A 13328-nucleotide genomic window follows, 5' to 3' on the forward strand; every position below is an offset into this window, starting at 1 on the left:
TCAATGCATCTTATCTCAGCATTGGGCAATCATGATGCTAGCAGCAGTCTAGATGAGTTGCATCGGCAGCCTGTACCTAATCTTGGACAGACTTTTCGTGGCATCAACTTGATTACTCCGGATTAGTATGAAAAGATGCTCCAACTTGCTTCACATGAGTACAGAACCTGGCGCCACAGCAGATAATCCAAACGGTATAGGAAGAGAGCATCTCTACAGTACCGTTTAGTTGCTTATACTTAACCTAATCTTCATGTATTATTGTACACCTGTCACCTGTCCAACTGGTATAGAAAGAGCGAGCATCCTATTGTATTGTTTAGCTGTTTACTTGACCTATTCTTTCTGTATTATTGAGTGCGTACAATCCATCAGCATGTTGGTTGGGGCCAGCGTCAACGAATCAATTCACCCGACCCAACAACCACCTGAGGATCCCCCTGATGAGCTTGCCCAAAGCTCTTGCCCTCGTCGATTCCGTTGGGAGGGACAGGCTCAAGACCAAGGGGCTCAGGGTGTTGCTCTCGCAACTAAAGGATACCACCTACGATGCTACGCCCATGCTTTAAAGCTGGACCCACATAACCAGCGAACATCAGATTTTTAGGCATGACAAATCGACTGTTTTTCATGGCAAGTTGCATTCGGCGGCGATGGCAAATTTAGTTGGCGAGTATGAAAAATCCGACTTAATTCATTTTTTGCCAGGAAAATTGTCGTGCCTGGAAACTAAATTTGCCATCCTGAAATGGCCATGAAAAACTTTCGATTTGCCATGTCTAAAAAACCGACATCAGATGTTTAGCCTTTCCGTTAAAGTTTTGGAAAAGGAAACATTTGACCTCATGAAATGTCCAAAATTTTGGAAATTCTTTGGTTTTTGAAACATCAAAATCCCAGTCAAACTTGATGAATTTTACTCTGAAATTACTTTGAGTTCGGTCCGGACTTTCAAGGTTGCAAATATTTGGAAACCCACTGACACTACCAAAGTTCCATTGAGATTTTGAGGTTTGCTCTCTCTCGTTCCAACCTACCACCGTCGCGCTCGCGAATGAGCTCTGAGAATCTCTCTCGATGTGAAATGATTTTCCAAAAGTAGTCCTCTTAGCCAACAATGCCTTGCCACAATTGATTCTTTGCACCCATTTCTACATTCATATTTTTTTCCAGATGGAACCTACCCATGTGGAGGCGTTTGGGGAAGCAAATCTATTCTGGTTTAGGTTTTGCATACTTGTACTTTGCCATTTAATCTCTATTTTATTTGAAATTCAGCTAGTCTCAAAATATTATATGCAATTACATTTTATTTACAACTTATTATTTTCCACATATTACATCCGCTTTGAAAATATTTTTCAACTATATTGTGTATTAATCTCGGTTTCTAGAAATATTAACTGAACTTACATATGTTTTTTTACTTCGGTTTGCGAAAACAAAGTCCAAAATGCTTTACATTTGTGCCTCTATCACATTTTCAGCTCGTAATGAATGGATCTCAAAGAGGAAATCCAAAATGCTTTACATGTGAGAAACTCTATAAACCATGATGAAACACCTTCAATTATATGTCATACCATAAAAATAAATAGAATGAACCTTTCAAGAAACCTCTTTCACATTAACCATGTGTCACATTGACATGAAATAAGTAAAACATGATCAATTAGATTCATTAATATTACTTTCCAAAACATTCCCAAGATTGATATTTGAAGATTTTAACACCATGAATAGTAATATCCAAACTAATAAAAAACAATCTTTAGAATCAAACTAAAAAGGCATGGGTAGATATGATGACACCGACTGCAGAGATACCCACTACTCACTTACTCAGCAGCCTACGAGAAGACAAAATTAAGGTTGAGAGGGGCCACCCCCCCCCCCACTAATAAAAACTTATAGTTTCAATAGAATATATTCATGCTTAAAGGAAAAAATAAATCATATTCTATGTATTTATACTGCAAGTGCACCAATCATATGAATTGCCTACTAGAAAATAAATTGGGCCTGCCCCTAATGTGCCCCCCCAGCTAGTTGTCTCAGTTGTCAAAGAGGAGTAAGGTAGATGGACCAAAGGAGAGAGGAGGTATTGAAAAATGGGTTTATACAGGCACACGTCTCAAGCAATGAAAATATGGGTGATAGATTCAATTCTAGTAGAAAGCATCTCCCTGGGAAAATCACATCCAATTTGCAGTAAAACTTGAAAAAAATATGGATCATGTTACTAAGTTCATCATCTTTGAACCGATCGATCATGACACATGTGTTGTAGTGAGCACATGCTAATGCATGTGGGCACTTTTGCTTGTGATTCATGGAAAAAGCTTTTATAAAAGCATGCATTAACTACAAAGAGTTTCAGTGTATAATGTATGGTAGGCATAGTACAATTTCCCAACAGAATAAATAAATTTAACAACAATAGTATAATTGTCCCATCCTATATATACCACAACAAATATGCACTCCTGTCAAGTAATGAGGTTATACTTTATATACAAAAGTATATTTTTGACCCTCAAGTTTACAAGAACTTGACATATGTCCCTCATCCTTTTTTGGTCGAGATTCCGTCCTCATGCTTATAAACTGGAGAAATTTCATACCAAACCAAAAATGTGAAAAAAAACTACTTATGTGTCACTTGTTTAGATGAGGGAGAGAGAGGAAAAGGAGGAAGGTCCTAAGGGCTTAGCCAAAGTACATATATTGACAAGATACCAAAGAAGTGCCTTCTAGAACATATATATAAGAAGAGAAACAAGACTTGCAAGATATTCATACAATACATGACATGTACAACATTCTTAAAAGGCGATTTTCAAATGTATATACATATAACATAAAAATACCTCGCTTTTCACATCGACATGGGAAATGCATGTTTGAGAGTTAGAAATGATTGAAAATCAGAAGCAAATATTTTGTCGTAAATGCATACAATCTTACTACATCACATATAATTATATTGGTAGGAACATCAAACGCTAGTTTACATCTTGAGCTCCCCGTAAGGTCCTTTCAAACAGTAAATGTGCCATACAAATTGGAACCCATCGTAATTAACGATCCTAGGTTATTATGATGACGTCGACTGGAGCTCAACCAATGAAGCATACACTCCATCTTTGATGTTCATCAAGGACACATGACTTCCTTTCTCTAATATCACACCATCATGGAGAACTGCAATGGTATCAACGCCTTTGATCGTCGATAGGCGGTGCGCCACAATAATTGTTGTTCTGCCAACCATAACATGATTTAAGGCAATATGCACAATCCGTTCAGATTCAACATCCAAGGCGCTAGTTGCCTCGTCGAGTAGTAGTATCTTAGGGTCTTTTAGTATGGCCCTTGCAATAGCCACCCGCTGCTTTTGGCCACCAGATAGTTGTATCCCTCTCTCTCCAACAGAGGTGTCATATCCATGAGGAAGGCTTGATATGAACTCATGCGCATTGGATGCCTTCGCTGCTGAAATGAGCTCCTCCTCCGTGACTTCCCCATTCTTGCCATAGGCTATGTTGGCACGGATTGTGTCATTGAAGATCACAGGCTCTTGGCTCACCAGTCCAATTTGGTCCCTCAACCATTTGATGTTTAATTTGTTGATTCCCCCTCCATCCAATAAAATGGTGCCTGAAACTGGATCATAGAATCTCTCCAATAGTGCAATTACTGTTGACTTACCACTACCACTCTCTCCAACAAGTGCAACACTCTATACAAGACCATAGAAGAAGTAAGTGGCTCATTACATGCATGAATGTTGAAGATATAACAATGCGATGCGAATACGTGAAGTGGGTAAATTAACCTTGCCGGTCGAAATGTGAAGTGTAAAGTCGTTGAAGATGAAAATATCTGGGCGAGTTGGGTAGTTGAAGCTGACATGTCGGAAATCAATGTCACCCTTGACCTCATCTAATGTAAAACCCTCATTGTTGCTCGAGTCAATTATTGACTTCAGGTCCAGCAAAGCAAATATAGACATAGCTGAATCCTTTGCTTTATTTGAATCGGAGACCATAGCACTTGTTTGAGATACTCCCATAGTTGCCAAAACTAGTGCAAAGAAAACCTACAAAGTATGACTTACTATGTGAAATGACATTGTGAAAGTTATGTCTGTGGTTAAAGATGGAGCAATTATGAAAATAAAATAATGAGAAGAGAATCCTCAGCAAGAAACTGTACTACTAAAAATGCATTTGTGTACCTCAAAAATGTCACCAAAATTTGATTTTCCATGGCGCACGAATTGCCCTCCGACATAGAAACAAAGACCATACGTAAGGTACAACATCAAGTACGAGAAACCAAATCCAATACCCCCAACTACTCCAGTTTTGAATCCTTGATTCATTGAGTCTTCACACTTATGATCATATATTCTTGTAATTCTTTTCTGTGAACAAAACGAAGCGACGGTCCTTATACTAATAACTGCATCTGTGGCCACTTGACTCGCATCTTCATGCATCATCTGGAGAATGAGCAATCCTTTGAGAATGTGAAATAACAACTTTCTAGAGTAAGTGTTGGTTCTTACTAAGCATGACAGAGTAAAACAATAAAGACTACACTTTATCAACACCAGTGAATATTTTTTTAGTTATTGGTATTTTATCTTTATCTTACTGTTGTATACATGGAGTTATTTTTGTTGACTCTTCCACTTACCTTTTTGCCTTGCTAAAAATCTTAAAGAGGACATTTAATGGCTAACTAATTGAACAACAAATCTCCCCACCTCCATAGAACTTTCTAGTGAATATGGATCATGAAGTAGGTTAGAATATGAAAATGTGTGGTTATGGATCCAAGGGCGCATTGCAATGTTCTAAGTCAAGTGGAACACCGCCATGACACTAGCCAAGATGAAACATGGATGTGCACACATCATATGAGATATATGAAGCAAGCCAAGCCAACGTCCCTGGCTTAAAATAATTCGTAGAAAATCAAGGACCGAAAGTTGGCATGCTCTATTTTATTTAGCCAGAAAGGTGTGTCTTATAAATAGCAAGACTCCACATTTTTTGAACATTGGCAACTAACGTACTTGAAATTACTTTGGCTAAATAATATGCATAAAATTTCTCACAAGGTACTTCTAGAATATATCGTTTTCTTGGCTTTTCATACACATTATATATTATAGTGCAAATAAGTTGTGAAGTTGCATGAAGACATTGCCTATGCACAAAGAAACGACATATATAGAATTACAAGGTGCGTAACATTTAGTTTTAGGAAATCATTCTCAAAACGTAATATTACTTGAGGAACATCCCAATAGTTTTCTATAAATGATTACCTTAGCATCTTGACTAAATCCACCTATGAACTTCACATGGGCATAACCTTGTAGACCCACAAGTGGAATCACACATATTAGGATCAAAGCAAGCTTCCAATCAGCTATCATAGCAATGAAAACTCCCGTGACAAGTGTGGAGATAATCTGAACAATTAAGGACAAGTTATCTCCCACTAAACGCCGAACATTCAGAGCATCAATTGATAGTCTTGCACCAAGTGCGCCGCTGTAGGATATAGTTTTAGCAATTATATTACGTGAAATTAAAGTTCAGAAAACCTAGAGGAAGAAGAAATTAACCAAGAGAAAAGCTGCAACACACCTGGAATTTCTCGGATCATCAAACCAAGCAACTTCTTGGTGCACAATGCTTTGAAATGATAAAGCCCGGATGCGCTCTATAAGCTTTCCTCCAGCTATTCCAAACAAGAAGAACTCTGCTGGTATTACGATTATCGATATGATACCTATGGCAACACATATGAGACCCCAAAAACTAGTATCCTTTTTTAGTTTATCCGGTGGCTCATAGAAAGCTTTAATGGCACTTGAAAGCATTAAACCAAACATTGGGAAAAGCACTCCATGAATTGCTGCCGCTAAGGATCCTAGTAGAAGAATTGGTACCTCTGGCTTATTAAGAAGAGCTAGTCGTACCATGGGAGATTTTTTTGGGAACACACCATCACAATTGTACTCTTTCTGATTCTCCTTGTGTGTATCATTTCCTCCAGATGATTCAACTGCGCTAGGTAGTCCGAAGGGGAGTGTGAAAGAGTGCCTGCTACTGCTTCCTAGAGAACCACTAGTCGATCGCTTCATTGACAGGCTTGCACTTTTAGACCTTTGAGTAGACAATCGACGATCTATTCTTTGCTCTTCATGGCTTTCTTGTAGTAGAATAAGTTGAGAGTATGCACCATCTAAGTTTAGTACTAATTCATCGTGGGTACCTAAATAAAAGTACATTTATATATGTAAGAAAATGATCAATTTAATTGAAATATTCCAAACATGTGATTGATAAAAAGTGAATGATGCGAATGTAATCCCGACCTTGCTCAACTATCTTTCCTTCTTGAATAACTGATATGCAATTAGCATTCCTAACGGTACTTAAACGATGTGCAACCACAAGCGTACTTCTATCAACCATGATCCTATCCAGTGCCACCTGAACTATTCTCTCTGCTTCCACATCTAATGCACTAGTAGCCTCATCTAACAAGAGTATTTTGGGGGTTTTAATGATTGCTCTAGCGATCGCAATCCTTTGCTTTTGTCCCCCTGAAAGTTGAGCACCATGTTGGCCAACCATTGTGTCATACCCCTAGCACGAGATAAAAATAAACATTAGCACTCAACTGAAATAGAAGAACTCAGAATTAAACAACTATTTTCACGCACATTGGGCAACTTATCAACAAAATTTGCCGCATTAGCAATCTCAGCAGCTCTCTTAATCTCATCCATTGTTGCATCTTCTTTGCCATATGTTATGTTATCTTTAATTGATGTCATAAAGAGCAAGGGCTCTTGGCTAACAAGACCAATTTTCGCTCTTATTGAATCAAGGTGCAAACTCTTGATATTGATCCCGTCAATCAAAACCTCACCAGCCTGCGGATCATAGAATCTCTCTACAAGACTAACCACTGTTGACTTGCCACTCCCACTCTCCCCAACTATAGCCATTGTAGTGCCAGTAGGCACATGTAGTGAGAATCCATCAAATATTAGTTTCCCTGGCCTTGATGGGTAGCTAAAGTACACATCCTTCAACTCAATATCACCCCTCATTTCTTCTAGTTGTTTACCAGTATTGTCATCATGATCAATATCTGGTTTCCTCTTGATTATTCTGAACATTCTGTGTGCTGCTGATTGTCCTTCTGCAAAGGCAGTCATACACGGGGCTGCATTACCTAAAGACCTGCATCAAACAGTCAATATCTCTTCCACTAATGTGTTATAGGACATATGAATTCTAGTTCAAGGTAAGAGAAAGAACTCACGCTGCCCCAGTCATGATAGCTAATAGGACAGTGAGGACTTGTCCTCCTGTGTATCCTTTTGTAAGTACCAACTTCCCACCATACCATATGGCTAGGCCATAGCTAGAGAAGAGTGCAAAGAAAACAGAACCCATTCCAAAACCATTGGTAAGTCCTTCCTCAACAACATTCTCATATGATGTGTGTATTAGTTTACTGTACGCTTCTATGGCCTGCTTCTCCCGATTGAAAGAAACAACCTATTTTGTGGATATAGCCACAAGGTAACTTAGTGAGCACGCAAACAATTATTTATGCATACTATCCATTGGATAAAACTTGAAGTTGCTTTGTGAATTGAACTTACTGTTTTTATGGCACCAATTGTTTGTTCGACAATGTTCCCTGCATTACTGTATGATGCTTGACTTCTGCTTGTTATTTTGGTCATCATTTTTGTCGCTATTCCTGCAGCAAGTACAACTGGAGGTATGCATGCCAACATGACAACACATAGAAGCCATCCTTTCATAAAACCTATAGTGAAACCACCAATGAAAGTAGCCACAAGTTGTTGGAACTTGCCAACCTGAAAATTTTCATGGTGCACATCTATGTCAGTTTAATACGAGTTACTAGAATACAATGAATAGTGAAGACAATTTTTCTTATGCGCTCAACATTTGACTTCGAGAAAGTCCTTACCTTTTCACCAATAGCATCTTGAACTAGCACAGTATCGCCGGCCATTGTTGAAACTATTTTCCCGGTTGTCATTTGCATGTCAAAGAATGAGATATCCTGTCTCAAAACAGATTTGAGGTAGAGAGATCGAATTCGTGCCGCCTGCCTTTCGCCAGTAATTGTCCAACATGACACCTCTGCACAGACAACAATAGTTATTTTACATTGACATGATCAACGATATATTGCTTGCTATGATTGAGTTTGCCTGATAGAAGAGTTACATGAACCGAAAAAAGTCATCCATCTTCTTCCACTTGAAATGTAAACATTTTTATATTGAACAGTTTTTCTATTCTCTTTGGACAAGAACTCTAGGAAATAGCTTGGAATTTTCAGCCACATCGTTAACTACTTGCAAATTTAAATCACTAGTATGTGCGCTTCTCAAACAAGGTCAAGATATGTGGTATCTCAGCAGGAGGATAATCCACATGCTCTGCATCGACCAAGGTGCAAACATACATGAACAGGTTGACAAGGTATGCTGATGCTCACGGAGAAAGGAGATGACCGCTGCTCCGATTCCCAAGTAGACAAAGTTCAAAACAGCCTGCATAAGCGAAATGACAACAAGGTGAAAACCGTCGCCCTTCGTTTACCGTCTTACAACCATGCAACATGCGCAAGTAAAGAAATCAAACTATTAGTTTATGCAGAGATGTGATGATGCGTGGTAAATAAAAGATCCTTCTGCTTGCTAGAAGTTCTTGCGATTGGTGGTGAACTCGGTAGACAGGTAAAGTCAACATACAACAAGTATCTTAAACTAAGAATACTCGCCGTGATAACCTAGCTGCAAGACAAAAGAATACTACTAGTACTACATGGAAATTCATGGACAAAACTGATGAAGCGACGGTAGACTTCATTAAACTGAGGACTGGGGGTGTATATATAGTTATATACTTACTTTGTTGACGCGGTGGAGCACGTTGGCGTCTGTTAGAACTAATCTTGTCATATGTAGGTGCATGTCTATTTTGTTCTGCATGTACTCTAGTCTAGTGTGTTGTTTGTCCGGCGAAGCTTCAGCGGCGACATGCGGAGGAGGCGAGATGCCGGGCTGCCGTGCGAGACGGCTAGCATGACGTGATGCCGATGGCGGCGTGAGGCTGCAGTGATGCCCAAGGAGGCACGGCTGTATGATGCAGCAACCGGCTGGACAAAATAGCTGAGGAAAATCTGGGAGTTTGTTAGCGCATGCATGGGTCTGTTAGCAGCACGGCCGCGTCTTGTTGCTCCTAGAGAGATTCCAGGAGAAGGATATGGCAGAGGTTAGTGGCATGTACTAGTACGTGGAGAGGTGGTGCTAGTGGCCGAATGTGACGGCTCCGCGTGGGTGTGTGGCATAAGTGCCAGGTCCTTGTATATATTGCTTTGGTTAATGAGGATGAACACGAGGCCGTGAGGGCTAGAGCAGAAACATGTAGCCACTGTATTCACCAAGGACGGAGCCTCTCGGCAAAGCTAGCGGATGGTCTGTTCCTTGGTGCATGTGTGTGTGTAGTGTGCGTTCAGGTGTTCTTGAGAGAAACCATAGAAGAGAGAAGAGAGAGTTGTGCGAGGCAGCTCGAGGTAGAAGAAGGGCGGCGCTGCGAGAGGGGCGGCGCCAACATTTGGCATCAGAGCCTTGTTGATTCGTGGCGGCGACGACGGTGCCGGCAGCTATGGTGGCCGCCGTGGTGCTGGGCGGAGGCAACGGCTGCGACGGCGGTGACACGGTGGACTCCATGTGAGGTGGAGGACGTCGGTGCGAGGTGATGGCTGGCAGCGGTGCGGTACCGCTGATGGCTGGTTTCGGTGCGATGCCGCGAGGTAATGATGGCGTGGTGATCGGCGTTGCGAAGGCGCCGTCCACGTCAAGAGGTGGCTGCTGCGTGCGGCAGGACGATGTGGTGATGGGCGCTGTGACGGCGTCGACCACGACAAGATGGTGCATGGTGGTGTCCGGCGCTGCGACGGCGTCGACCACGACAAGATGGTGCACGGTGGTGTCCGGCACTGCGACGGCGTCGTCCACGACAAGGAGGTCTTCGCCGGTGTGATGCCGCGCGAACAGGTGGTTGCAGTGTGATGCCGCTAGGAGGAGATGGCAGTGCGACGCTGCCATGACGACCGTGCGATGCCGACAAGACGGTGATGAGATGCCGCTGAGAAGATCGATGTACAGCGGGTGAGGCCATCATGAGGATCGATGTGAAGCTAGCCGCGGAGGTGTTCTGGGTGGTGTGACGCCATCCCCAAGATGAGGTGTTGCGACGACGACGGCAAGACGTACGTGACCAGTGGTGTGATGCTGCTGAAGAACGTTCAAGTGGAGATTGATGATGCACCATGGTGAAGCTGCAGCGTGAGGCAAGGTGGTGTGATCTTGCCGCTGCAAAGTCTTGGCAAGATGTTGCGGGTGATCCGCATGAGGTTTTGGCGAGTTGGCATGACAAGATTAGGGAGGTGATTGTTAGAACTAATCTTGTCATATGTAGGTGCATGTCTATTTTGTTCTGCATGTACTCTAGTCTAGTGTGTTGTTTGTCCGGCGAAGCTTCAGCGGCGACATGCGGAGGAGGCGAGATGCCGGGCTGCCGTGCGAGACGGCTAGCATGACGTGATGCCGATGGCGGCGTGAGGCTGCAGTGATGCCCAAGGAGGCACGGCTGTATGATGCAGCAACCGGCTGGACAAAATAGCTGAGGAAAATCTGGGAGTTTGTTAGCGCATGCATGGGTCTGTTAGCAGCACGGCCGCGTCTTGTTGCTCCTAGAGAGATTCCAGGAGAAGGATATGGCAGAGGTTAGTGGCATGTACTAGTACGTGGAGAGGTGGTGCTAGTGGCCGAATGTGACGGCTCCGCGTGGGTGTGTGGCATAAGTGCCAGGTCCTTGTATATATTGCTTTGGTTAATGAGGATGAACACGAGGCCGTGAGGGCTAGAGCAGAAACATGTAGCCACTGTATTCACCAAGGACGGAGCCTCTCGGCAAAGCTAGCGGATGGTCTGTTCCTTGGTGCATGTGTGTGTGTAGTGTGCGTTCAGGTGTTCTTGAGAGAAACCATAGAAGAGAGAAGAGAGAGTTGTGCGAGGCAGCTCGAGGTAGAAGAAGGGCGGCGCTGCGAGAGGGGCGGCGCCAACAGCGTCGGTGGCGCCGCCGAAGGCGTCCACGACGTCGCCGAAGATGACCGTCATGAGCGGCTGCGAGACGCCGTTGGCCAGCGCGGCCACCGTGCCGACCAGCATCAGCAGCAGGTCCTTGCCGTCGGCGTGCCGGAACAGCCCCGTGAAGGACACCTTCCCGACGCTCCCCTCCTCATCCTCCTCGCCAGCATCCCTCCCGTTGGCAGCCGGTGTTGCGTCCATTGTTATACCTAGCTCGTAGCTTCAAGCTTCAGCTGTGTGTAAGTCTGATCGATTCTCACGGTTCTTCTAGTACTCATCTGCAGGGCGGGTATTTAATATGGGACAGGCCGGTCAACTCTCGCCTCTCGGAGTGGGTGGCCGGAATGCTATACCGCTGCCGTACTCTGGTGGCTCTTGCCGGCGGTTACTGCAGAACCCGAAGACTTTTTTTGGATCAGCCCCCCGGTTCTATTTCCAGAGAAAACGAAACCAGTGATACGAGGTTCAGTACGGCAGGGCTTGCCCGCAGACCAGCATTTCTGCAAGCCAGGTTTCGATAATCCGGACACTTTGAGCGGCCGCGTTTTGATAATCAGTATGCATGCTACCCTGGTAAATCTGGGTGCAGTGGATGATAACCTGGGGTCTTCGCCGTCTTGGCTTTTCGCGTGCTGTTTTGGATCAGGGTGAACAACACGGCTCTTCTCTTCCACCTGGGGCCTGCTCTCTCTCTCTCTCTCTCTCTCTCTCATCTTTTTATCTCTTCTTCAAACAGATTTTTCGCCCTGCTTTATAAATAAAATAAAAACAGGTGAGCCGATATAAGATGGTGAGAAAATCCTTCTACTAAGCAACTAAGAGAAAAACAACATCCAAGAGAGTGACGAGAACGCCACTCACTAACGTTGAACATGAATACAGGAGTAGTCGTCACACCTAACAATAGGCAGCTGAGACTACCGAATAGGCATGAAACCGCGCCTCCATAGGAAACCACCGGACACTGTAACCCCGCCCACACCAAGCTATCGTCCGTGAGGGCCGCCTGCCCTCTCACTCCTGGTCACAAAGCGCCGATGCTACCAGCAGCAGGGCCGTATCTAAAAAAACGGGGGCCCTGTGCCAAATAAAAAAATTTAGGTCCTTGATAAAGTCATTGGCAATTAGGAAAAGAAGATTTTGGCACAAAGTGATTCATATCAAAAAGCGTTTCTCAAGACTAAATTAGTACAATATATATGTATCTTGTTGCTGTGTAGTTGAAGTGCATCTTACAAGAAAGCTATTCTCAAAAGTAGACATTAGTACATTACTTATCACAGAACATGCCATCTTTCTTCTCTAAAAAAAAACAAAAAAAAAACTTGCCATCCTTCTAGCATTCTTTTGATACAAAATATTAATGTTTTTTTTTTCGTACACAATGTTCTTCAAAATGACATGATTCTTTTGCTAAAAAACTTATCAATAGCACCTTTTCAAGATTGAGTTATTAGTTCGCTATAAGCTTATATGATGTAAAGTATTAAAAATAGAACATAGAAACAAAAAGGGACGAAAAGAACTTTGATTTATTTGCGAAGAAGACCATGTGCGGCCGGTGGCAATATGGCTGGTAGTCTGGTTCAGGGTCTCATCAGGCAAGCATTTCGACTTGGACTCCGACTCCAATTGGTACATCCAGGTCACAGCAGAGTAACAAGCAGCAATGGAATGTAAAGAAGCATGGAGGATATGACATACCGAGAAGAAACCATCGAATAAACAGAAGGTTGATTGAGGGTGTAGGTAGCATACCTATACATTCCAACAGAGAAGCTACGAAGGAATTAATCCAAGAGAGTTGTGACGGTAGGAATGGATTTGCACGGCTCATTTGAAGTTAAAGAGAACACAGAGAAAGAAAAGGAGAATATGAAGGAGGAGAGGCGTGCGTGAGATGAAGTCCTAGGAGTAGTTACAGTGCAGGTTCTCAACCAGTCAAATGCATTAATTGGTCATTACAAGCTGTGAAAATCCAGTCAAATGCATTGTTAGGCCATCTCCAATAGGTTGTATGTTAGTTATGTTGGTAAAATGTGCATGTCGTCAACCAACAAGCTATCATACAACTGCTCCAATAGGTTGT

The 13328-nt window shown here is 42.8% G+C and overlaps 1 protein-coding gene across 1 annotated transcript; it reads right to left on the reverse strand.

Annotated features, from left to right (window-relative positions):
* Positions 1–2976: 2976 nt before the first annotated feature.
* LOC123184170 (ABC transporter B family member 4-like) lies at positions 2977–11381 on the reverse strand. The gene is made up of 12 exons (XM_044596334.1): positions 11207–11381; positions 8581–8635; positions 8044–8219; positions 7706–7927; positions 7360–7598; positions 6752–7277; positions 6401–6674; positions 5667–6297; positions 5342–5570; positions 4241–4507; positions 3839–4102; positions 2977–3742 (listed from the first exon to the last, which is right to left on the reverse strand). The coding sequence occupies exons 1-12, from the start codon at positions 11318–11320 to the stop codon at positions 3098–3100; spliced, it is 3642 nt and encodes a 1213-aa protein (XP_044452269.1). The 5' UTR covers positions 11321–11381; the 3' UTR covers positions 2977–3097.
* Positions 11382–13328: the final 1947 nt, after the last annotated feature.

The sequence above is a fragment of the Triticum aestivum genome, chromosome 2A (assembly GCF_018294505.1).
Source record: "Triticum aestivum cultivar Chinese Spring chromosome 2A, IWGSC CS RefSeq v2.1, whole genome shotgun sequence".
Taxonomy (NCBI): domain Eukaryota; kingdom Viridiplantae; phylum Streptophyta; class Magnoliopsida; order Poales; family Poaceae; genus Triticum; species Triticum aestivum.